This window comes from Vipera ursinii, assembly GCF_947247035.1.
Source record: "Vipera ursinii genome assembly, chromosome: 2".
In the NCBI taxonomy this organism is placed as follows: domain Eukaryota; kingdom Metazoa; phylum Chordata; class Lepidosauria; order Squamata; family Viperidae; genus Vipera; species Vipera ursinii.
The window spans coordinates 266,346,770-266,372,845 of NC_139513.1; the positions used below are offsets into that span (position 1 = coordinate 266,346,770).

The window sequence follows — 26,076 nt, forward strand, 5'->3', positions numbered from 1 at the left end:
CCAGGAAGTGATCTACTACAGCAAAGAACTAACAGCAACATATTCCCTTCTATTCTTCCTACGTATCACTTTACCTGCTCCTTCCTTCAATAGCTTATATACTTTTTTACCCTTCATGGCATATAAATAGTTAGTTATATTGCAGTCTATGTTTATTCATAACTTTTCATCAAATATTCTATCTAAAGGATTTGAAAGCTTTTCCTGGAACTTATTTTTATTCTCACAAATAAAATAAATAACTAATGCTATTATGAACAAATCTTTGTAGACAGTAAATATCATTTAAGCAGAGGTTTTCCAAACCTTTCCAAAGATAGTGTGTTTGTTGTTAAGTTCATCCGCACGCCCCAAAGTAAAAAAGAACTGGCTGCCATTATCATGAGGCCCGGAATTTGCCATGGCAACGAGTCCTCGTCGAATAAAACGCAATCGTGAATGGAATTCATCCTGTAAATTATGACAAAGAACAATTACTGCACAGTTGCCTCTCATTCATTTAGGTTGATGAACACAGGATAAAATAGAAAATGATAACAAGACGCATGGTTCAAACTTATATAGCACTTAAAATGTAGTTATATAATTAGTCCTTGAACTTACAATCATCGCAGCATCCCCGCAGTCACATGATCACCACTCAGGCAGTTTGTAACAGACACACATTTACAACAGTTACAGCATATTGTGGTCAGATAATCACCATTTGCACGTTTATAGCCATGTTCCAACAAGTAAAGTCAGTGGAGAAGCTGGTAATGGCACAAGTCTCAGACATGTGATATTCTACTTAATCACTGCAGTGGAACAGATATCTTAAGTCTGGCGCAGTCACATGATGTCTCAATTAACCACAATGCTTAGTAGAGCTGAACCGCTGAGCAACTGAGCGTTACACAGCTGAGTTGCCAAATTGACCACATTGCTTAGCAAGGGAGTTGTCAGTATTAATTGCTGTCATTATGTGAGGGCTACTTGTATTTTAATTACAGCATTTCTTTGATTAGTGAAAGTCTTTATGAATAAAATTATATTTTTTTGAAAACCTAGAAAAGGCTCATCCTTTCATATCCCCCAAAATACCCCTTTGTTTTCAATACTTAGCCATATAAGCTCTATCTATTTCAGTAGAATATGTCTCACATCTCCTGTGTCCAAATTTCTACCACTAAAATCAAAGGGGGGGAAAAGGGACTAACTGAAAAAGAGCATAGTAACAAAAAGAACAGACAAAAAATAACTAGCTAAAGCAGAGGGTTACCTTGAAAGGGGCTCCATAGATAGATTCTCCTCCTAAGCCAGTACCAGTTGGATCACCACCTTGTATTATAAATTCAGGTACAACCCTATGAAATATGGTGTTGTCATAATAGCCTGAAAATAAAGCAAGTGTTAAGCCACTTTATAGGAATTGCAACATTTTCAGTGGTGAGAGGTTTACTTTTTATTTGTGTATATTTATTTCTGAGAAAATGTCAACATCAAATTAATTATATATATAGGAAAAGTAAAAGAACCTTTTGTAAAATAAAAAGTTTTCTGAATTACATAATCAATTGTAAAAAAATTTTTTTTTAAAAAAGAGTGAAGGCATGAAAATACTTGTTAGATTTACCAATTAGTCTTTGCTTGGTTTCATACAGACACCCTTAATTCTGCAGTACAATCTTATCCACTCTTATTTATACAGAAAACTTAAAAAACTGTGAATCTTATTATTTTTTGCACAAACAGGCAGATTATATTAGCTTAATGATAGATTTATTTTTAACAGTTAATCTGATGAAATTATGATAGAACCAAAGCCATAAGATGAAGGTCACAAGCCCAAAGTCAGAGGCTCTTAGCCTATTTGGTCTTCTGGACATTCAATATATGTACATCATCAGAATAAAAAAGTGTAGAAACCAGTCGAGCAATTGCTCTAAGTTCCTTCTGAATAAAGTCCAAAAATCATCAGTTTAAAAATCTTCTCTCTAGCACAGGGGTCCCCAGCCCTGGAGTTGCAGCCCACTAGGTCTTGAGCCTTTCAAAATTGGGCCAGGGAAGTGGCGGGTGAGCACACATGCATCTCAGATAGAAAAATGTGGGTTAGATAGCATCACCACCAGATGGATTCGTAGCTGGCTGACAGGCCGTACTCAGCATGTGGTTCTCAATGGAACTGCATCTACATGGAAGGGAGTGTGTAGTGGGGTGCCCCAGGGCTCTGTTCTGGGCCCAGTGCTCTTCAACATCTTCAACAACAATTTGGATGAGGGGATAGATGGGGAACTCATCAAATTTGCAGACGACACCAAGCTGGCAGGAATAGCCAATACTCCAGAAGATAGGCTTAAGATACAGGAGGATCTGGACAGACTCCAACACTGGGCACTATCTAACAAAATGAAATTCAATGGTGAAAAAAGTAAGGTTCTACATTTAGGCAGGAAAAATCAAATGCACAGGTATAGTATAGGTGGTACCTTGCTCAATAGTAGCAACTGTGAGAGAGATCTCGGAGTCCTAGTGGACAATCACTTAAATTTGAGCCAGTAGTGTGCTGCAGCTGCCAAAAAAGCCAACGCAGTGCTAGGGTGCATTAACAGAGGGATAGAATCAAGATCGCGTGAAGTACTAATACCACTTTACAATGCCTTGGTAAGGCCACACCTGGAATACTGCATCCAGTTTTGGTCACCACGATGTAAAAAAGATGTCGAGACTCTAGAAAGAGTACAGAGAAGAGCAACAAAGATGATTGGGGGACTGGAGGCTAAAACATATAGGGAACGGTTGCTGAAATTGGGTATGTGCAGTTTAATGAAGAGAAGGGTGAGGGGTGACATGATAGCAGTGTTCCAATATCTCAGGGGCTGCCACAAAGAAGAGGGAGTCAAGCTGTTCTCCAAAGCACCTGAAAGCAGGACAAGAAGCAACGGATGGAAACTAGTCAAGGAGAGAAGCAACCTAGAACTAAGGAGAAACTTCCTGACAGAACAATTAACCAGTGGAACAACCTGCCTCCAAAAGTGGTGAATGCTCCAACACTGGAAGTTTTTAAGAAGAGACTGGACAGCCATTTGTCTGAAATGGTATAGGGTTTCCTGCCTGAGCAGGGGGTTGGACTAGATGACCTCCAAGGTCCCTTCCAACTACTACTACTTCTTCTTCTTCTTCTTCTTCTTCTTCTTCTTCTTCTTCTTCTTCTTCTTCTTATTCTTCTTCTTATTCTTATTCTTCTTCTTATTCTTATTATTCTTATTCTTATTATTATTATTATTATTATTATTATTATTATTATTATTATTATTATTATTATTATTATTATTTAAGAGAACCTGCTCACACAAAAGGAGCTGCATGCACACATGGAACCATCCTCTCCCCCCTCCAGCTGGTCCGCAAAGCCAAAACGTTGGGGAACTCTGCTCTAGCAAACACTGAACACGCTGAAGAAAATCTGGGATTTGATTTGCAGTAAATAAGAAACTTTTCTTTTTTTCACTGTTTCAGTTTTCACTTTTGAAATAAGATTAAAGAAAAATGTAATTTTTTTCTTTTTCCCAATCCCTCTGCCAACCTCAATGACTTGGAAAAGACGTGGTTCAATTGTGTAGAAGTTTGGATAAGAAAGAACAATTTCTGTTGCTTTTTTCATCTTGGGGAAAATCAGAGCAAATCCATCATTTTCTCCATGCCCTGTGACCTTCTCAAAGCATCTAAGAAATAGATCTTCAATCACTTGCATGGAATTTCGCAGAGAAAGGAAAAATGAATCAAAAGCATCTCTTGAGTCCTTTGGTAAAGAGCAGAGTTTGAAAGAAAGATGACATTATCTCACTTGTCACATACTTTTGAGGAAAGGAGGACACACAGAACAAAACTCTTGCTGCTGCTCCTTCCTTCTCTCAACTATAAAGTATGCAAGAAGTTGTTCCAAGTATGATCATCTGAAGGGCTAAGAATATTTCCCTAAGTGGGGGTACTGCAGATGTTTGCTGTTACAAAGCTTGTATTTCTATTTAAAACTTTTTGGAATAGTAGTATGAGAATTAAGCACACTTATTGAAACTGAGTACTTTTCATTGTATAGAAACTATATTATATTTATACTTTTATTGGGTTTGGCATTTTTGTCTACCTATCGAGTCCTTACCAAGGACCTGGGATAAGCAGATCTGGATGTTGGATGGTGTTACAGATATTGTCGCAGGATGGAAGCTGTCCCCAGTAAAGCCACCTTTTGTAATTGACTGATGGTGAATTTGTCAATGCCAATAGTGTTTAAGTGGGGCTACAGTTGTTTTGGGATTGTACCCAAGGTGCCTATTACTATTGGTACTACCCTTGCTTGCCTTTGCCATAGTCAATCTATTTCTATTTTTAGGTCTTTGTATTTTGTTATCTTCTCCAGTTCTATTCTGCTGTCTCCAGGCATTGCTACATCTACTATCCAGACTTTTTTTGTCTTTCTTATTGATATTATTATTGTTGTTATCACTGTTGTTTTGTTGTTATATTAGGAACTACTGTATTTTTCTTGTTCATTACCTTCCATACAAAGCTGAATAAAATTTCGACATGCTTTGGGAGCTTCTTTTGACCATAATTCAATATCAATATCTCCAGCTGTTGTTTTCAATAATACCTACAGAATAGATTTAATATATGATTATGTGATCATTACAGGTATCAATATTTTTTTTAATCACTTAGTACATAATTACATCTTCTGAAGCATACATTTACTATATGTCCTCTAGAATGTGATATAACACAATGAATAGCAAAATAAACTAACAGAAAATAATATGGAAGCAATAAAGCAGACATTACTAATAAAGCAGGAACTACTAATGCAGTCATACTCTTGTGTACAGTACACAAATATGATAAGAATTGAGCCTCTATCTCTACAAGTTTATTGTAAGCAGATTTGAATACTATTTTAATAAAAAAGCAGATAGAAATGTTTAGGATTGTACAGTTAGATGTCCAAACTGATAAGGCAACTGAGTAGAATACTATTTTTATTGGATAAAAAATTAACTAATAAGGCTCATAAAATATGGCTCTGAAGTTTTTTTTCTTTGATTTGAGCAGTTTGTTTTAGACAGCCAAAACGTTGGGGAGGAAAGTTTTTATAAATAGCTAAGTTACAGGAAATCATGTCATACCTCTGTTAAAATAGCAGTTGTTTAGGAAACATAACCTTAGCAATATTTCAGAAACTACATATACAGTCTGCTCATACAACTCTCTAGACCAGGCATGTCAAACTGCTGGCCTGCAGCTTGGACAAGTCGTCCTGAAACCATGCCCACCCCATTGCCGGCAATGGGGAAAAAGTTGCGATACGTCATGCAACATCATGTGACGTCGCGAGTTTGACATGTCTGCTCTAGACCAGGGCTTTTCAACCTTTTCACCCATTGTACAACTTTTAGGATATGGCAACATCCGAGTACCACCAGTAGCCTAGCAAGGTGTCAAAAACTTGATGACCCCCCCCCAAAAAATAAGGAAAAAAGTGATGAAGTACAGGTAGTCCTCGACTTACAACAGTTTGCTTAGTGACTGTTCAAAGTTACAATGGCACTGAAAAAAGTGCCCCCCAAGCCACAGCTGAGCAAGACACCTGCTTGCCCACCCGGTGGCACTCTTCCTCCTGCCCAAGGTTTTCATTGTTGTGAGCATTTATGTTGAGGATTGGCATGGTGGGGTGGGGTGGGCGTGTATTTGGTTTTTATTCCCCCCCCCCATCTGCTGGGTGGTTGCAGCAGGTTTTGGTCACTTCACATGACCCTGGGACACTGTGACCGTCATAAATATGAATCAGTTGCCAAGCATCTGAATGTAAATCACAAGACCCTGGAGATACTGTAACATTCCAGCTGACTGGCGCTTCTTCTGGGCTCAGAAGCGCCAGGATCAGCACCGAGCTCCAGCTGGAGCCTGGCACTGATCCTGGCACTTCCACTGAGCCCTGACAGCCCTGCAGCTCCAGCCATCTCTCACTCAGGCTTGTGCGGTGCTGCCACCGATTCAGCTCATTCCCCTCCCCCGCTACCACTTTTCTAGAATGGTGGCATACCACCTGCCAGGTGCCAATGTACCACAGGTGGTACCTGTACCACTGGTTGAAAAGCCCTGCTCTAGATTATATCATTTTGTTACATTCTTAGCAGACATAAAATATTTTTCAGTTGCATGAAAAAGGTTCAGCTTATTCAGAATAAAAACAAGCAGTCACAAGAATAATCAATGCCATCTCTTATTGATATTACATGGCCTCAGACACCTTGAATTTGATCCAGAAGCAAATCAGCAACCATTTTTTACTCCCTGACAACATGAACGAAAGCAGGAAAGTGTTTATTAACAGGAGCAGGGGGTGTCAAGTCTTTATATAGGATACAGACAGTGGTGGGATTCAGCCGGTTCATACCACTTCCACAGAACTGGTAGCTAATTTTTTGTTGCCCAGGCCCAGAATGGACTTCCGGAAGCGGCATCCACGCAGAGAACTGGTTGTTCACATATCTGAATCCCATCACTGGATACAGGTATATACATTTGATATATAATTGGTGTATCAGAAAGTAAAAGCATTGATGTGCAATAAAAGCTTTATTTTTGTTAGACATGGTATTGTTGTTATATAAAATATGTTGCATTTGTGGGGTTGTTTCTTAACACTGATCAAGGATTTCAAAATACAGTCTCCTTGTTTGATTACTCACATCCTATCCCTGAAAAAGCTAGTTTTGCACATCAAAGGAAACAAACATCTTTGGCTTAAAAAAATATGGTTTCCTAAACTTCAAAAGGAGGCATAGATGCCATGCTAAAATCCTAGTGTTATCTGTACTGTACTTAAATGTTAGCAGAAAATCCTAAAATTCAATACATCAACCTGAGGTACACCTGAACTTTGGTAGCACTTCTATATTAGCCAAAATGTGCCCAAAGTGATTCTTGCTATCCTTATCATTAGAAGAAAATATTGCATGTGCCACAGGTAACAAAACTAAGGCTGGTAATTTCAATTCACATCTATCATAGTAAAAACAGCATATGAGAACCTAAATTGACCAAAGCATTGATGGATAACGAATGTCAATGAGCTCATCTATGTAATAAATAAATAAATAAATCTGATGCTATTTCTCACTCCTTTTCCATTCTTTTCATTAGGGTGTTTACCTAAAAAAGGAATAGTATGATGGATGTATATGGTTTTTGCAAACTTCCATTTCTTCCAAATGCTTTGAGAATTTCATTATTCTTAATTAAAACCTTTGCAGTCTTTTGTTGGAAATAAATCGGTTTCTGCCATTGGAGAAAACAGAATTCCCTTGGCTCATATTTTAATATGTATTAAGTCCTATCACAGCCATTACCCAAACAGTGACTACTTGGGGATGTTTCAATCTAAATTCTTTACATTCTTATTCTATACTAAACCCCACTGAACTCAACCTAATATCACAATATTGGATTGAAGCCACACTGTTCCAGCCAATGTATACTCGGGCAATAAGCAGGCATTTAATACAATTAACTTCAAATTAAGACACATCGCATATTAAATTCCTACATTCGCAACAAACTGAAGCACTTCAATGCTTCCCACTCAAACTAAATCAGTTATTAAGCACTGGGTATATCTACGCTCCTCCTTAGATGAGGGACGGACTCTCACCTTGCCGTTGGTTGGCGGTTCCTGGATGTAAATATTGCTCATGATGAAAACTTCCACACAGCCGCTGCCTTGAGAGGATATCTCACTGCTAGCATCCACCCGGTGAGCGAGAAATCTCCTCAATGACTATTTGGGACTCCAGCGCGATCTTCCCCCCGCCATGTTGGGTCATGGAAGATTTCATTTCTAGGCTTGGGGGGAGACAGAGGACAGCGCCACCAAGAGAACTCAGGCTTCTGATGTTCTGTTCAAGAACAGAAGGAGAAATAGCCTCGGAATTTCGGGCAACGTCCACGAACTAACCGCAGCTGAGTGCGGCCCAGTAGGACCAAATTTTTCGCCGTATTAGGAGGGTCCCCCTCCTCACATCTTAGCGAATAGTATGACCCGCTGTGCAGTGGCTATAATCGTCCGACTAGAAACGTTGCTGTAACTATTTTGATCCAGCTGAGAGGTTGGCTCATCAACCGCGAAAGACGGAGGTGGGAAAGTCTTTTCTGAATTGATCTGCATGTCCCGAACTGAAGGAAAGGAGCAAGACCTACGGAGGAAGAATATGAGCGAAATGTTCAAGGATCGCCGGATTCAGTTTCTAAGTCACGTAGGTGTCTATGAAGATTCTCATTCAGGTCATGGTTGTCCGAAGGTGTTTTTTCAAAAGACAACTAGATTTTTTTCTTAAAGACGTTTCGCTTCTCATCCAAGAAGCTTCTTCAGTTCAGAAATGAACTGAAAAAGCTTCTTGGATGAGAAGCGAAACGACTTCAGGAAAAAACAAAGTCCATTTGCTTTTTGAAAAAAACACCTTTGGGATAAGTGTTTCGCGATTTGAGCTTGGAAAATCCCGACGACAGCTCGGCTTTTCTGGCTACGTTCAGTATTATCTATTCCAGATCAATTTAAATAATTTGCATCTGAGTTTTCCCGCATTACGTGCTTAGAGTTGCTCAGCACTTAAGAAAATGCCCCACAACAGACAAATGCCAGGAGAATCAACGAGGATATATCCACAACGGCAGCCTAGCATTGAGAGTCGAGTGGGAGACTATTGGGTGCCATTCAGATGCGTTAGGTGCATCAAACTCCCAGTATTGTTCCTTCCCCCCCTCCCCTGAGAAAGGACGCTCTATTGGTCTTGGTCGACCCTTGGTTGGATATAGTATCTACCAAGTCCACCGCTCCTTTTGCACCTGGTGTCTTTCGGTGGCCCAAAAGCAAAATAAGCGGAGGGCAAAAGCGGCTGTTTATAGTTCAATTGGCTTTAGAAAGATCAAGAAGACAGACGCCCAGATTTGTATCATTAACTTTCCGAGCAAGTAGGCAGAAAATAAGCTTTACAAAAACCGGCTTCCAACCTAAATACATACGGAAAGTACAGTACATGCCGAGCACTGGTGTATTAACTAATCTGCTTTCTTAGAAAACTAACCTTAGCTTATTCCCATTGGACCAAGCGCTGTCAATCAATAGGACAGCCCATTGCCTTTTATTGGGAGTGGCACAGGAGAAAGAAACTCTGATATTGCCGGGGGTGGGGGTGGGGGTGGGTGGAGGCGGCAAAAGTAGTCTCTGCCATAGGAGTGAACAACCTTCAGACAGGAATCAGCAAAGAGACGCCGAATGATAAGCGCCCTCCTTTCCTCTCCCAGCAAGTCAGGAAGGAAGGCTTTTGCTCCTTCCTGCCTCTTAGTTATTTCCTTAAGGACCTCCCCCCTCATCTTGGCTGCATAATGGTTCAGCCCTTCACGTTTCGGGTCAAAGTTCGCCAGCGGAGAACCGGAGTTAGTGGAGGCGGGGGTGGGTTGTGCTGGGCGCATGGCGTTGCCAGGTGAGCTGCCGAAAGGGGATGGGGCGGTAGGGTTAAGATGCGAGTGGAGGCGGCGGCTTTTGCCAAAGGAGTCTGGGAGACGAGTGCGAGCAAGGAAGGCACGACTGAAAAACAGTCGTCTTGAATTAATTCGTCCGCGTCTCGATGGCCGTCTAAGCCAGGGGTCTTCAAACTTGGCCCTTTTATGACTTGTGGACTTCAACTCCCAGAATTCCTCAGCCAGCTTTGCTGGCTGAGGAATTCTGGGAGTTGAAGTCCACAAGTCATAAAAGGGCCAAGTCTGAAGACCCCTGGTCTAAGCTGGGGTTGCTTAACTCTCTAAACCCGGGCTTAATTGAGTCGCGGTCAGCGTTTCTTATAAGGGTGGTCCGGGGACTCCCTGGGGACTCCCAAGGTCCTCTCGGGTCCGCGACATCAACATTATTTGGCAGATGCTGAAGATATTTGCAAACATTTAAAACAATTACACTTAACTATTTTTTGTTTGTGAAAGGTATAGGGTGTTTTCTATGAAAAATATTTTATTGGATGTTAATATCTAACATATTTAATGTCATTTTTACACGATTTAGAAATCTACAAATGAGTCCATTTTATTTTTAACACTGTAGATATTGATAAATATAACCCATGCAAATCAAAGCTTTTTTTGGGGGGGGGGGTCCTCCATAATTTTTAAAAGTGGGAAGGAGGTCTGAGGGTGAAAAGTGTAAGAAACACTGGTCTATGTAAGTCTATATAGATTGGTCAATAGACCAATCCTATTCTGCTTTACATTTGGGAGAATAGCCAAAGTGGATTAAGTATCATCACGTATCTAGTAAACCATCAAACAGTTTATAAACCATAGTAACTGGAATTATACAAATGATAAACCATGAATAAGCAAACTATATTTTGGCGTAATGAAAATCCTGAAAGTCTGTTGACCTTCTGTTTGTTTATATTTACATTTTGCATTAACAAACTTAAAATGCAAGGTTTTAATTACAATTTTAATTAAAAGGTTAAAAAGTTTTAACTCAATTTAAAAATAAAGTTGTTAGTCATTCTAGTATTATAAAGTCCAAGATCGCAAGTTTCTACTTTCAATTTTATATTCTGTTACTTATCCAGATGGTTAAATATTAATATTTGGCATATTATATATTTTGGAGTATTCTTTAATATACTTCCTGTTTGATACTCTATAAATTTACATACTATGGCATTTTGTAAACATATGACAAATTGAAGTAGGGAGAAGCAGGAATTGGTCTGTTCAGTTATTCTTTCCAGAGTACAGAGCACCAGGATGAATTCAGGATATATAACAGTACAGGTACAGTACAACAACAATTGACCTCAACATTTCTCTCGTTAGGCAAGACAGTTAAGTGAATTGTACCTTGTTTTATGACCTTTTTGCCACTGTTGTTAAACAAATCACTGCAGTTGTTAAGTGAATCATGTAGTTGTTAAGCAAATCCAGCTTCCTCCATTGACTTGCTTGTTGGCAAAGCATCCAAATTTTGATCATATGATCATGGAGATGCTACAAGGCAGAGATAGATGCTGCTTTCTTCCTGTTCTTTCATTGGGACAATAAAGATGCAATTTAATTTAACATTTATGTTGTGCCCTTCAGTGCATATGTATCATGTAGGCTTATGAATAATAAAGCCACTATAAAAGTAAATATTTTAAAAGAAAACAATTAAGACAAAAAAGAGTTAGAAAAGGATTATCTAATGAAAACAGGCAGGTGCAGCAAATTAAATGTACCTGGTCAGTGGTTTTCTAACTAGGAAGGTCTTACCCATTGAAAAACAATATTTGCCTGATTTTCTTTCTCCTCCAGTTCCTATCCTGATGCTGAATAAGAAGTGGAAGAATGTACTAGGTTTATTATAGCCCTCCCAGCAGTTTTTAGACCTCAAATATCTGAGTCCTAATGGACATATTTTATCAATAGAACCAGTTTGGTCTAGTGGTTAAGACACCAGGATAAACTGATCTAGAGACAAGAGTTCTAGTCCTTCATTAGGCATGAAAGCACCCCACCTCCTCTCACCTCACATGGGTGGTGGTTGTGAGGAAAATAGGAGGAAAAAGGATTAGGTATGTTCACTTTGAGTTGTTTTATAAAAATAAAGGTGGGATATAAATAAATAATGGCTTAGCTAGCTATGGAAAATATTGGACATATAGTTCAGTATTTGAAAGCTACTGCACTGGGAAAAGCTATTTACACTTTTTACATATAAAGCAAGTCTATTTCAGTATCCATGTAACTTATATTCTGTCAGCTCTCAAGATGGTCATTGGATATAATAAGTCAACTCTTTTTAATCTTCCAAGTAAACTTGGAAGCCAGAACACAATTCTTTTATTCACATCTGGATCTTATAATTTATGGAGAAATAGATTCATGTAGTTAAGGGGTTTTTTTGAAAAAATATTATGTAAATGAGGGTGGTGCAAGCATTGATCTTTTGTTTTTGTATTATATTTGAGTGAATGCCTAAATGTACTTTCTGTGTATACCATTACTGATTTTTAAATATAATAAATATAATAATATATAATATAATAGTTTCAGGATGAGGGGATATCTTGTTCTCTTTTAATTCACATGTTAGTTGTTTGCCAAATTCTTTATAATTGTGGTTGTTCCTGTTTTATGTCAACCAGAGCTCATCAGCTCCAGATGTTCTATACATTGCTAGGAAACAGTAATTTATACACTGCTTCAAGTTTTTATGGTTTTATTGTTGTATTGTGCCATATTTGCCTGGAAATAGCACTGTCAATGTATAATTTCATGTGAATTGCAAATAGAAAAGGCAGCTTAATTCTGCCAAACAGTCTAATGTAGAAAAAGGGGTCCTGTGTTGTAGAACGTAATTTACATAAAAATGCTGCAAGCCCAGTATCAACATTTTATTTAAGAAACATACCTGGCTCCGAGATTAATTTATGAGATCAGTGTAACAAGTCACAATTTGGCACCAACCATTGTAATTGTAGGTGGCTCCTATTTTTATTATGCACTGTATGGGAAGGTAAAATTTACAAAACTATGACTTCCGGTTTGTCACGCAGCCGCTATGGATGGCTGGGAGACTTGATCTCCCCCGTCCAGTTTCGCATCGCTGGGAGTCCCTGAAAAGGGCCGAAAGTCGCCCTGAAGAGGTGACCAGCAAGGAGGGGCGTTCACTAGATCACGGGAGAGCCGCAACTCTCCCGTTGGACCTGGCGATCCCTCCAAACCGGCGGACGAAAGGACTGGCCTTTATGGCTCGTCCCTAGGCTATGAACAGCTGAAGTCACATTTTCCACCAGGAAACTCTTAAAGCAGTGCAGAAGAGACTGGGTGAGATCTACCTCTTTTACACCCTAATTACTTTCTGTACCTCCTTAAGCTGCTAAGCATTTTCCCCCTTGCAGTGAGGGAAGGGGGATTTCAGCCCTCCCTCCAGAAAGAGCGGTGACTAAATACCCAGGGGCGTTTTAAACGTTGAAAAATAACTGAATCCCAATTGGAACTTTATTTCTCAAAGCATGTATTGAAAGATTTTTTATTTCCTATTGTTCATTGTCTACTTCTGTTGGAAATCTAGATTCTTATGAGAAAAAGAAAAAAACTGAAGATTAAGACAACTTTGGAACTCAAAGGGAAACTTTAAAAGGGGCCTGGCTGACTGCCCAGGGAAATAGATAAGATACATAACTTTGAGAAATTTGAAACAACAGCTGTGAAAGGCTTTGTGTTCCCTATCTAGAAAAAAAATTCTTTCTTTTGGATTTTCTAAGTGTAAAGCCTTTAGTTTAAAATACCAACATGGAAGAAGACCAGAAACAAAATTTACTTAAAGATGAAGATCAACAAACTCTTGCTATGTTAAAAACACTAATCCAAATTCTTACCACAACCAATGAAATACTAAGAGGCTATGTGAAGGAACAAGAAGACAGCCCAGATATGAAAGCCCAAACTTTGACCACAATTAAAGAACAATCTATACAAAATACAATAGAAAAAATGAAACATTCAAGTACTATGATAGAAGAATCTCCTATTAAACAAATATTGATATTTGAAAATCCAGAAAAGACATTAACAACCTGGGAAAAGTAAAAGGAACTAGAGGATCTAGAAAAAGGAACAGTTGGATGAGAAGACAAACAATTCAGAACAACTATGTCGACATGGAAGAATAAAGAGATGACCCACTAGACCTACAAGTCCTCTCAAAAAATGGCAATCGGCTGGTTTTGCCAATATCAATTAATATACATGATATTACAAGGAGATTGGTTCAATGACCCAAAAACAAGGACATGGAAGATGATTTGGCAAAGGAAAAAAGCTAGAATAAGACTCAAGAAGAATGGAGTTTCAACCATCTTATTGGAATCTGAAACAGAATGTACTTAAATAGATAAGATGTGTATGTTGAACACAAGACATTGTTATGAACTGAGATAAAAAATTTGGTCATTAAAATTTAGCAGTATAAATACTGATAGGTAATTTGAATATTGATTTGTGCATAAAGGTCATGTAAAGGTGAATAATGTAGATAAGCTAAAAACGTATTGTTGAAAGTAATAAATAGGTCTATAAGGTAAAGGTAAAGGTTCCCCCGCACATGCGTGCTAGTCGTTTCTAACTCTAGGGGCTGGTGCTCATCTCCGTTTCAAAGCTGAAGAGCCAGCGCTTGTCTGAGGACATCTCCATGGTCATGTGGCTGGCATGACTAGATGCCATAGTTACGCGAGAGTTGTCCTGGGAGTTTCCCGGTACTCCCATGTTACACCTTTGCTCCGCGAGCTGCATTGGCTACCAGTTGTCTTCCGGGTGAGGTTCAAGGTCCTAGTCATGATCTTTAAGTCCTTACATGGCATGGGTCCGGGTTACCTCGGGGACCACCTGCTGCCGGCGTCAACTTCCCTCCGCCCAGTACGTGCCCACAGAGAGGGCCTCCTCAGGGTGCCTCCGGTCAGGGAATGTCGACTGGTGGCCCCCAGGGGGAGGGCCTTCTCTGTGGGCGCTCCGGCATTATGGAACCAACTGCCGGTTGAGCTCCGGATGGCATCAGACCTCCGATCCTTCCGTCGCGGGTTGAAGACCCACTTATTTGAATTAGCTGGTCTGGCCTGATGGGGGAATATGGGTTTTTAAATTGATTTTTAGTATTTATTATTGTTGTTTTTAATTGGGCACTGGTTTAATTTCCTTTTAACTTTTGTATTGTTATTTATATATGCCCTGTGAACCGCCCTGAGTCCCTAGGGAGAAGGGCGGTATAGAAGTCAAATAAAACTAAACTAAACTAAACTAGGTGCATGGAGCACTGTTACCTTCCCACCGTAGTGGTTCCTATTTTTCTACTTGCATTTTTACGTGCTTTCGAACTGCTAGGTTGGCAGAAGCTGGGACGAGTAACAGGCACTCACTCTGTTACGCGGCACTCGGGATTCAACCTGCCAAACTGCCGACCTGATCTACAAGCTCAGCGTCCTAACCCACTGAGCCACGAAAATTATCAGTTTAAGCAAGAGATAGCAGATATAAAGAGGAAGAGAGGAAGCATTAAATATTGAAATAAAAAGAAATTTTGATTACTACTTAAAAAACAACTGAAAATTAGCAAAAAGGAAGGATATCATATTGTATCCTTATTGACATAGAGGGTGAGAAGTTAAGTAAGCGGGATGTGTATTTTGAATATTAGATTTTGTGAGGAATGGTGATAGATGAATTGGGAGTATCCTAAAAATCTTGGGAATGATAAATATCAAACGTTAAATCTAAATGTTAGTGGAAATTAAAATTGAAGAATCTATTAGGTCATTGATTGTCTAAAACGGGTGTCAAACTCAATTTCATTGAGGGCCGCATCAGCATTGCGGTTGCCCTCGGGGCCGGGTGGGCATGGCTAGCTCTACATTGTTCGCATCAAGGGTGCCTATGGGGGCCTGGGCAGGAGTGGGACAGATCTGAGGGTCTCTGGCAGAAGGAGGGTCTCTGGGCCAGGGCCAAGGCAGTGGGGGCCGTTCCCTCACTGTTTCCAGGATGGCTTTGCGGGCCACATGAAACCACTTTGCGGGCCGGATCTGGCCCCCGGGCCTTGTGTTTGACATGTCTGGTAAAAGATTGTAAGTTAAAACAATTAGAATATGTGTAAACTAAAAACTATGGATATATGTAAGAAAGTTATTTTCTATGTGATGGATAGGATAAAACTTGTTTTTTAATTTACAAATAGACAGTATATATGAAGGGAAAAAGAGAGGAAATATTTATGGTAGGAATTTGAAATCTGTACTAATGATATCTGTGTAATTGAATTACTACTACCCAGCCACCACGTTGATTTTCAAATATGTGAATGTAATATGAGAAAATTAAAAAAAATGTATAATTTTTTTTTACAATATTATTCTTGGGTCTGTTACATTAATAAGTTTCCTGTACATTGAATATTTCTAAAATCTCTGTAAACTAATAAGAAATCTGTTTGGCTTTTTAGGTGGAAATAAGGATAATATCAGGGCAGGATGTAAGAAATGTGGCTATCGTAAGTATCTACAAAGATGAAGATACAGTTCTGAAAATGAACAGGTTTGCAATGTGTCACTTGTATTATCAGCAGCAATTGTAGGGGAACTGGAAAACATTCATTTTTTTGGCTGATTTTGTAGTTTGGTGCTTGATAAGGAAATAAAGACTATTGAAATTCAACATACTGAAGGAAAGAAGGGAAAAGTGAATTTCAGTTGCTTATGGGTCAAGCGCCACACTAAAAATCAACAGACGAATGGTTTTTTCCAATCTTTATATCACTAAGTGGTTCTATGGTTTTACTAATCAAGACATAGTAGTGTTAGCTTTCTTTTTGTAAAATAAATGATGGCATGGTATAATGATAATCTGTTTTGCGTTTTTGTTTATATGAGGTTGTATTGCCTACTTTTAAGAATTGCTAAGGACCAGATGATTTTTATTACGTCCTGATACGTAAAATCATAGAATTCAAAGAGGTGTACTTTCTTTTTCAAATGGTGAAGGTAATGAGTTCTTTGCTAAATTATCCTTAGTCTGCATAAGCAGTGGAAAGAGTGATGAGTGTCCTCATAGTAGTTTGCCGATCTTGAAATAAGTGACCTAAGACTTATTTAAAACAAAAACATTCTGTCCAAAGAACTGGAGAATCTGCTAGGGTAGAACGTAATAGGTTGAACAAGCTTGTCAACCTAATCTATTACAAAGAAAAATACATAATAGCCTTGCCAACAACACAGTAATAAATATATATGTTAGCCTTTATTATTTACTGCAAGTATGTATTTACTTTGAACATATATAACTGAAGGAAACATTATGCAAATTATGTAGTTTTTGCTGATAAACACCACCAATGGATGTATGAGACAACTTTTGTAGATCCTGTAATCATTTCAGAGCTAAAAAATTATGTTTTAAAGAACTTCTTGCAGACCTATATTGAACAAGTCAAACTACTGTAGTTTTAAGCAGAAGGAAATTTCACCAAATTTGGATCTTAGATTATGACGGTTATCATGACTATTCTCTCATAATTATATATCTTTCATTCTTTTATTAGTGCTTGATTTAATTTTAAATTGAATGATGCTATATGGAGCTAAAGCTGATTAGCCTTGGTGGAGCAGTGGGCTAATGCCTCCTTAAGTAACACCAGCTGCCTGCAATTAGTGCAGGTTCGCATCCCACCAGGCTCAAGGTTGACTCAGCCTTCCATCCTTCCGAGGTAGGTAAAATGAGGACCCAGATTGTTGGGGGCAATAAGCTGACTTTGTAATAATGCCACTTGTGGGGGGGGGGGCGAAAGCCCTAATAAGCAGGCATATACATAGAATGAAGGCTATTGCTAAGCACATTGATTGTGCTTAGATTGTAAGCCGCCCTGAGTCTTTGGAGAAGGGCGGGATATAAAGGATTTAAAAAAATAAATAAAGCAATTTTGTTTAAGATATGATTGACCTTATTTGGTGTAAGGATAGGTTTTGTGTGTATACACGTATCGGTAAATGTTTAGCATTATTTCTATACCTCTGCAAGTGTTTCTGAACAGTATTTTGAGCTAGTTTGCATTCTATTACTGTCTTCAATGGCTAATGGTATGTGAAGTGTTGATATGAGGCATATTAAAAGGAAAAAAGGAATATGCTTATGGATTTTTTTTATTATTTGACTCTTGGTTTATAACTAAAAAACAGACAGGAAAATATTTCGTATTAACCTTTTTGAATTTCTTTATATTTTCATATACAAAATTTTATGTTTCTACTTATTTCATAAAAATTATAGCTGCCCATTCCATAATACATATTAGAAGAATTTTCTGCACTTATACTGATTTAAATTAATAGCGTCCATACTTTTTTTACCAAAATCAAATTAAGTGAATTTCTGAGAAAAGATGTTACAACAAAGTTATATTTTCTTTCCATTATGTTTATTATAGCTAAAGTTTTACTCTATGCTCTACTGTAAACCACACCAGCTTAAAATACAATAGCTTCCATGTTATTAACCTTGAAGAAACTGCCATATCTGCTCTGGAAAATGGAAATGAAAATATTTTCAGTGTTAAGCTTTGTTGCTAAGAAAAACTACCTGGATGTATCTATATAGATACCAGGAAATGAGCTTGAGTAGAAGAAGACTTTACTTTTGGTCTTTTAAACCAAGAAGCAACACAGCTTTAATAATATGCCATTCTTTTAAAGGGCCAAAACTTTTGGAGAATAAATTTAAAATTTCCTGAGGTTTTTTTTTTTTTACTTGCTTGCTGAGCAGCAAATAGTCAATTGTACTATTTTTTGTTTGTTTTTCTTAAAATCTCTCTTCCTTTCTCAAACTTTACTTTAGCAGGTCATCTGACATTTGAGTGCCGAAACTTTCTCCGTGTAGATCCCAAAAGAGACATTGTTTTAGATGTGAGTAGCACAAGCAGTGAAGAGAGTGAGGAAGAGGAGCTGGAGAAACTTCGTGTCGTTCCAGAAAAACAGGGTAAGTTTGATCACCTTATATTTGTCTTTGTTGTTTTTCTTTTGTATTTTTTTTTCTTAACACTGGGCTCTTAACGATGCTATCAGGATGTCTGCCAGAGGAAAGAACGATCTTTTTCAATTATCTTTGCAATCAGTCCATAAAGCCAGATGGTAATCTCTCTTAATTTACAGGCATTCCTGATGAAGAAGAAAAGAAAAAGAACCAAAAGAAGACCAAGGAAAAATCAAAATTAAAGAAATCAAGAAAAAGGTAGCAAAGCTGAGATAGAAGTTTAGGTAGTCCTTGACTTACCACAGTTCGTTTCGTGATCATCTATAGTTACAAAGGCACTAAAAAAAGTGATTTATGACCATTGCGTCATCCCCGTGGTACAAGATCAAAATTCAGACATTTGACAACTGACTCATATGTATGATGGTTGCAGTGTCCCAGGGGTCAAGGGATCGATCACCTTTTGCAACCGTCTGACAAGGGAAATCAATGGGGAGCCAGATTCATTAACAGTTGTGTTACTAACTTAACAACTGCACTGATTTACTTAACAACTGTGGCAAGAAATGTTGTAAAATAGGGTAAAACACTCTTAACAACTGTCTTGCTTAGCAACAGAAATTTGGAGCTCAATTGTGGTCGTAGGTCGAGGACTATCTATAGTCAAATTGCTAAAAGCATATGATGATGATGCCCTGGCAAATCAGACAATATTTTATTAAAAGAAAAAAAGGAAACATACTGAAAAGTTTCTGTTTTCTGCTTAGCTGGGGAAACAATCCAAAAAAGAACATTGTTTTGGGTAGCCCAACAATCCTTGCTTGGGCAAGGCTATATTTAAGCCATAATGTGGTTGTAGGAAACTAGCTATTGTACATTGAGACCATGTTTAATCAAGCTATAAATCATAGTTTAAGCACAATGTGTGAATTTATAGAACAGATTCATTAGAATGCTATCTATATGAGTCTGGATGCAACTCTTAGATTTACTACAAATAAAATAGTTTTAAACTTTTTTACAGTAGCAGCCAAAATTGTGGAAACCTTTTGGGAAAACTATTTTTGAGGTTTGATGGCTAATAACACCACTTTTTATTTTTTTGGAGTAGTACCATAAAATTATATATAAATGGAAAGATAATTTAATTAAGAATGTAATGCAACAAAGTTTCTTCAATTATCTGTACTGTATTCTATGAAACTTTATAGCCAAATAACCACAAAAAGGAAGCACAACTTGCTTAGGTTGATATCAGGTAGCTTTTCTTCATCTGATTGTAGCCAATGAGCATGAGTGTTTAGAGAGCCAATCAGGTGCCATCTTGTTTTGGCAATGAGCCAATCAGATCAGGATTCAGTTATTGATGTCATGTAATGAAGCTGAGAGGAGGACATTTGTCAGTGTGATATGTGATCGCTATCAAGTTGGTTGGGGTTTTTTCCCCCTTTCATTTAGTGAGCTTGTAAAACGTAATAAAATTAAAGTAATGGTGCAAAGAGTTGACTGGTTGCCCAGAAAGCGATGTAAAATAGTATTATTAAGTGAACAAGGCTACAGTTATAAAGAAATTAGAAGAAAAATTGGTGGAAACTTAACCAAAGGTGGCATTTCTACTGTACATTTTTACCAATAGGTTTCCACAATTTTGGCCACTACTGCTTTTTCAGAATTCAGTTAGAGGTAGCTAGATTGTTCTCTGCTCCATTTCTCCTCTGTTTTATTTATTGCATCTATACTTAACATCTGTTTCCTCTGTTTTTGCTCTTCTTTTAAATATTTTTTTGTCTATAAACCTTAGTTCTATCTCCTATATGGGTGATGCCTTTCAGAAAATTAATTCCCTATTAATATACTGTCTCCTTTCTCAAATAGACAAAAACTATATTAGAATAAAAGGCTATAGAACTTGAGAAAAGTCTCTTTGGTGTATTTAGCTAGAGTAATTATATTTACCAGAAGTTGTATGTATTTCCAATTTTTTCACTCTATTTAGTATTTTAATTACATCATAAACTGTATTTATAATCCTATGTTTCATAGATCTCATTCTTCAAGCATCACAGAAGACGATGAGCCTAAATCAAAAAAGCAGAAATCCCATAAAAAAGAAAAGAAGAAAGTGAAAAAGAATAAATCTAAGAAAAGAAAACATCACAAAAAGGGAGGAAAAAAACACAAAAGAGGAAAAGATTCATCTTCTGATAGTTCAGATTCTTCTAGCAATGATTGAAAAACAAGACTTAGGTTGATTTACGTCAATCCTAGTTCAAATTATAATACCATAAGATACATACTCCTTGATAATTTATTTTAAACGTATCTTTGTATTTAAACTTTTTTTGTGGGGCGGGGGAATTAAGGTTTTCATTCTCCTTTATAGGTGTCACTATTTGTACTTCATGATTGAAAATTGAGAGATTAAAATGTTAAGTAATTGTTATTTTTAAGATTTTAATCTCTCAACAATTCCAAATTATTCACAAACAAAATCCGGTAATTTTAGTAGTAACGTCCTATGGTCTTTTAACACTTCTGATAATCAATGGGCACCTGCAAAAGACTGCTGTTCCACAGATTCCAGATCCCATTTATTTCCATTATAGGTCCCAGAATGAGAAGAAAAAACACCCAATTCCATAGCAGGCATTTATGTCCCTTAACTGGGAACAGCTGGAGAAGTTCCACTTCAGTAGAAACCAGCAGAGCATGGAACCAGTAATTTTCCGTTTTTCAATTCTCTTTTCTTCTGTCCCATGGAAATGCTTTGTCGTTGTGTTCTGTTATTAAGATACATGTCCTTTTATACGTTTTTAGTAAAACTAGAAGGATGTATGTATCTTAGAAAACTTAGAAGCATAAAATCATTGTTAGTTATACGCTGATGATTCCAGAACTGATTACTCTTAGAAGTGTATAGCATGGAATAAAAAGAGTGAAGATGTTGAAAGATTGCTATAGTATATTATAGGTACACATGGTAGAAGCATCTCCGGATCAGGATGTAATTTTGTATTTAAGAATAAATATTGGGAATTAAATGAGCAAAGTGGACATAGATTTTTAAGCACCAAGTGATTTTTTTTCTAGTAAAAAATCTATGTTTTGACCACTTGAAACGAAAGATGAAAACTATTTTTATGCTGCTTTTTTATTTTCATGTTGTTTCTTGCCATTTATTTGTATAGATGAAAAAACAGTATATACTTTTTGTTGGACCAAAGAAGTAAACCTGATTGAATTTGTAAGCTAAATGATTGCTTTATTGTGCTTAGTTTGCTAAAAAATAAAAAAGGTCATTCTTTTATCACCAAGTGCTTCTTTTTTCTACTGGAAAAATGGTGTGAGAAGCAGTGGAGGGAAATACCTTCAATATTTTTAATAGTTTTGCCTCATTTGTTTTGAGGCTGTTGAAGAGTCTCTTGTTGCGAGTGAAGAGGGAGAGTGCAAAAGTTGGGTTGAAACTAAACATTAAGAAAACCAAGATCATGGCATCCGGCCCTCTCAACTCCTGGCAAATAGATGGGGAAGAAATGGAGGTAGTGAGAGATTTTATTTTCCTGGGCTCCAAGATCACTGCAGATGGGGACTGTAGTCAAGAAATTAAAAGACGCTTGCTCCTCGGGAGGAAAACCATGGCAAATCTAGACAGCACACTAAAAAGCAGAGACATCACCCTGTCAACAAAAGTGCGTATAGTCAAGGCTATGGTCTTCCCAGTTGCAATGTATGGCAGTGAAAGTTGGACCATAAGAAAGGCTGAGCGCAAAAGAATTGAGGCCTTTGAACTCTGGTGCTCAAGAAGACTCCTGCGAGTCCCTTGGACTGCAAGGCGATCAAACCGGTCAGTCCTAGAGGAGATCAACCCTGACTGCTCTTTAGAAGGCCAGATCCTGAAGCTAAAACTCAAATACTTTGGCCACCTAATGAGGAGGAAGGACTCACTGGAGAAGAGTCTAATGCTGGGAAAGATTGAGGGCAATAGAAGAAGGGGACGACAGAGAATGAGGTGGCTAGATGGAGTTACTGAAGCAGTAGGCGTGAGCTTAAATGGACTCCAGAAGATGGTAGAGGACAGGAAGGCCTGGAGGAACATTGTCCATAGGGTCGCGATGGGTCGGACACGACTTCGCAACTAACAACAACAACAACAAACATATGATATTGCAGTATGCCATTTCAGAGTAAAAGTTGCAGATACAGTATTAAAAAGTTATCTTGACAATATATACATAAGGGCTAGGTAAATAAGTTTATTAGATGCAGCATGTTAGATTAAAAGGGGGAAAGGTGCTTTGAAGTACATAGCCTTTTGAGAACGTTTGCTCTTCAAACTTGGTTGAGTGGCAGTTAGTAATATTGTGGCAATTAATTCTTAATGGTATTGTATTAAATAATTCTCAATAGGCCAGCAACTCTTCTGTTCGCAGACAAGAGATATCTGAGAATCCAGCTTCCTATAAACAGAACACTACCCCTTAAACTTTCAAAGTGTGTATCAAATATTGACAGGCACTGCAAGAACTCATAAAAAATAGCTCAGGAATTTAAAATAAGACCCCTCTACTGACAAAAAAATCTTTGAATTAAATGGTAGAAATTAATGCTTACCTTCCTGGACATCCCTGCATTATCAGACATAAGTAGTATTGTTTTGTTGCTTACACACACAAACAATGAAACTGTTCACAAACCTGTAATTTTGTCCTGAGAATTGAAAGTAGGATTGCTCTATTCTACATATTGCTTGACTATTTCTAATATAAAAAGGAAGAATCCCGTTTCATCCATGGAACAAATAATGGAACAAATAGTGATGTGGGTAGGATTTGACTTGATCAGTGAGTTGTTGTTAGTCAGATGGTGCTTAAATTAATGAAGTCCGCACTGCCACTATATACACACTCAAGAAAATATAGGAGAAAAAATGGCTGTCAGTAAAACATGAGAGATTTTGTTCATGTTGTATTTATTCTTGCAAATTGCTTCTTTGAGATACTAAACTATCATTGTGGTTAGGCAAATACTCTATTCTGTCACTAACAGCAACCATGATATTGCTATATATTGCTATCAGAATCCATTGCTGAAATGTATAAGCCAAGAGTGACTGGCAGCTAATCATTGGCCCAAGAAAAGGCGAGCTCCTTACATAAAATAATGAGGGAGGTGGGTTCCCCCCCCAACAATTTGCTTAATTTAATCTTAAACAGCATGTGGTTCCAGTTGTCTGGTTTCACACACTATTTGTGAGCCCTGACAGTATCTTAGAGATCTATTATTCATTAGGCTTATATGGCTGCCCGTATCAAATACTTGATTCTGAACAGCTAACAAAAGCCATAAAGTAAATAAACCAAACCATATATTAGTAGTATCTCTATTCAGAGAGATCAAAGCCAATGAAAGCGGACAACTTTATTTTCTCAGAGATCAAATTGGATGCAATGGATTCAAAGCAATTGAATCCAAGCGCTGGTTTATTACTGTGTATAGATGCTGCTACCTAGTTGGTCACATAGACAAGCAACCTTGCAAAACAATCTGACAAACAAGATGAAGAAGATAGAAAAGATGCTCCACATAATCCTAGGTAATTGTCAGGGCAGTAAGAAGAATTGTTCTTAGCAGCAGATCACCCCTTCTAAACAGCATTTTCTTATTCATATCTTTAGAAGGTCTGAAACAAGAAGCATGTGCTACAATTCAAGAGAAAAAGAATCAAGAAGTAAAATCCCAAAATCAGGGTCAGGTTTTGGTTCACTCTCTCCAAGACTGTTGAAAAACCCATGTTTTAAGGGCTTTCTCAAATAACAAAGTTGGGGATGCGTGGGTTTTGGCAGAGATAACCATGATGGTGTTACGCAGCCATAGAAAAAGGCTGGTCTCCAAGGTTCCAGAACATTGCAATGGTTTAATGATGAGGTCTGAACTATGCCTCCTCTACTAAATCTAGTAAGGTAAGTAGATGTATAGGGAGATGGGCAGTCCTGCAAGTATCCCAGTCTTGAGACCTAACAGGTTTTATAAATTTTCTGTTTGTACAAGCAACATCTGATGTGGCAAAGAAAGGATACTGATCTGTGGCTGCTTTGTACCTATTGAATGTGCTGTGAAAGGGAGAAACACTCTCAGAACCACCTTTTGGGGTCTGAATTCAAAGCATCACATGCTCTTACCTGGTGGTTCTTTATAATAACTTTCCTTTCAGATTGTTACTTGTTATATTTGCTTGCTATAAAACATCTGCCAGGTTATCCCACCTCCTTTACATGGACAATCTGAAACTATGGAAAAATACTATCTGAAATAGAATCGTTGCTCAACAATGTCTATATGTACAGTCAAGATATTGCAATGGAGTTTGGACTGGACAAAGGTCACACCATCATCGGGGGGAAAATAGCGAAAACCAATGATCACTACAAATACTTGGGCATCCTTCAAGTTGACATCAAACACACTGAAGCCAAGAAAAAGGTTAGAAGTGGAGGAAATACCATCAAGGCAATTAACATTTAGTAGTTCCGATCATTAAATACATGGCTGGAATAGTGGAATGGACGCAAGCAGAACTAAAAGCCCTGAATAGAAAGACCAGAAAAATAACGAGAATGAATCATACCCTTCATTACAACGAAGTTGAAAGAAAAATAGGTGGATGTGGAATATTGAAGAAGAAAAGGGCATTGGAAGAATAGCTGAAGGACGTTGAAGAAGATGCATTATAGCTAATATGCCACATGGCCTTACTGAATTGCAGAGACACCAAACTGGTCTGGCAATAGCTACGAGAAGGAAAATTAAAAAATTGAAAAAGTTCTGGCTGCCCAAAATCAGGCCTTAAGAACAAATGCTTAGAAAGTCAGCATTTAGAAGAAAACAATAGACATCAAATGCCACCTGACTGACAGACCGACTACAGGCAACAACAGCATCACATGTAGCAACGTTACATTGAAAAATTTGCAAGAAATACTATTTGTCTGTAAGCAAGAACTGATAGAACCATAAAATAAACAAAACAATAGAAAATGAAGAAGCCAAAGTTCTCTGGGATATTAGAATTCAAACAAACTGGCACCTGCCACATAACCCCCCCAGACTTAACAACTCTCAATATGAAAGAAAAAAGCCTGGATATTGGATGTTGCGGTACCTGAAGACAGCAGAACAGAAGAGAAAGAACTGGAGAAAATCAAATACAAAAACCTTCAAATAGAAGTAGGCTGACTATGGCAAAAGAAAGCAAAGACAGTATCAATAGGCACACCTTGGATACAATGCAAAAATAATTGGAACACCATTTGAACACCATCGGCATTGCAAAAGGCAGCTTTACTTGAAACACTTTATATCTTTTAACACCATCAAACATCTGCTATCCCAGGTCCTGGGAAGGACTTAACAAATGAATAAAACCCCCAACTTCAGTCTAAACATCTGGCTGACTGGGACGAATGATTATAATAACAGTAGTGACAATTTCAAGAATTTTACCATGAAAGTCTTTTAAAACAT

General features: G+C 37.8%; 2 protein-coding genes across 4 annotated transcripts in view; one reads left to right on the forward strand and one right to left on the reverse strand.

Moving 5' to 3' along the window:
• CWC27 (CWC27 spliceosome associated cyclophilin) overlaps positions 1-8,269 on the reverse strand; it is a 130,265-nt gene extending 121,996 nt beyond the window's left edge. For both annotated transcript variants that reach the window (XM_083357295.1, XM_083357294.1), the window contains exons 1-4: positions 7,691-8,269; positions 4,537-4,633; positions 1,262-1,374; positions 307-450 (exon numbers count right to left, since the gene is read on the reverse strand). In XM_083357295.1, the coding sequence (XP_083213421.1) occupies positions 307-450; positions 1,262-1,374; positions 4,537-4,633; positions 7,691-7,732 (396 nt within the window). In that variant the 5' untranslated portion in view covers positions 7,733-8,269. The remainder of the gene's footprint in view (positions 1-306; positions 451-1,261; positions 1,375-4,536; positions 4,634-7,690) is intronic.
• Positions 8,270-9,461: 1,192 nt separating this feature from the next.
• On the forward strand, positions 9,462-21,859 carry SREK1IP1 (SREK1 interacting protein 1). Of its 2 annotated transcripts, none has more exons than XM_083357296.1 (5): positions 9,462-9,518; positions 16,037-16,084; positions 18,421-18,561; positions 18,735-18,813; positions 20,599-21,859. In XM_083357296.1, the coding sequence occupies exons 1-5, from the start codon at positions 9,506-9,508 to the stop codon at positions 20,786-20,788; spliced, it is 471 nt and encodes a 156-aa protein (XP_083213422.1). In that variant the 5' UTR covers positions 9,462-9,505; the 3' UTR covers positions 20,789-21,859. The 2 variants fall into 2 exon arrangements, with proteins under 2 accessions (XP_083213422.1, XP_083213423.1); XM_083357297.1 differs by having other exon boundaries at positions 9,470-9,518; positions 18,424-18,561.
• The last annotated feature ends 4,217 nt before the right edge of the window (positions 21,860-26,076 follow it).

Coding starts and splice junctions, on each gene's coding strand:
- SREK1IP1 (XM_083357296.1), top strand. Junction 18,562..18,734: donor TGTCGTTCCAGAAAAACAGG/GTAAGTTTGATC, acceptor CTTAATTTACAG/GCATTCCTGATGAAGAAGAA. Junction 18,814..20,598: donor TTAAAGAAATCAAGAAAAAG/GTAGCAAAGCTG, acceptor TATGTTTCATAG/ATCTCATTCTTCAAGCATCA.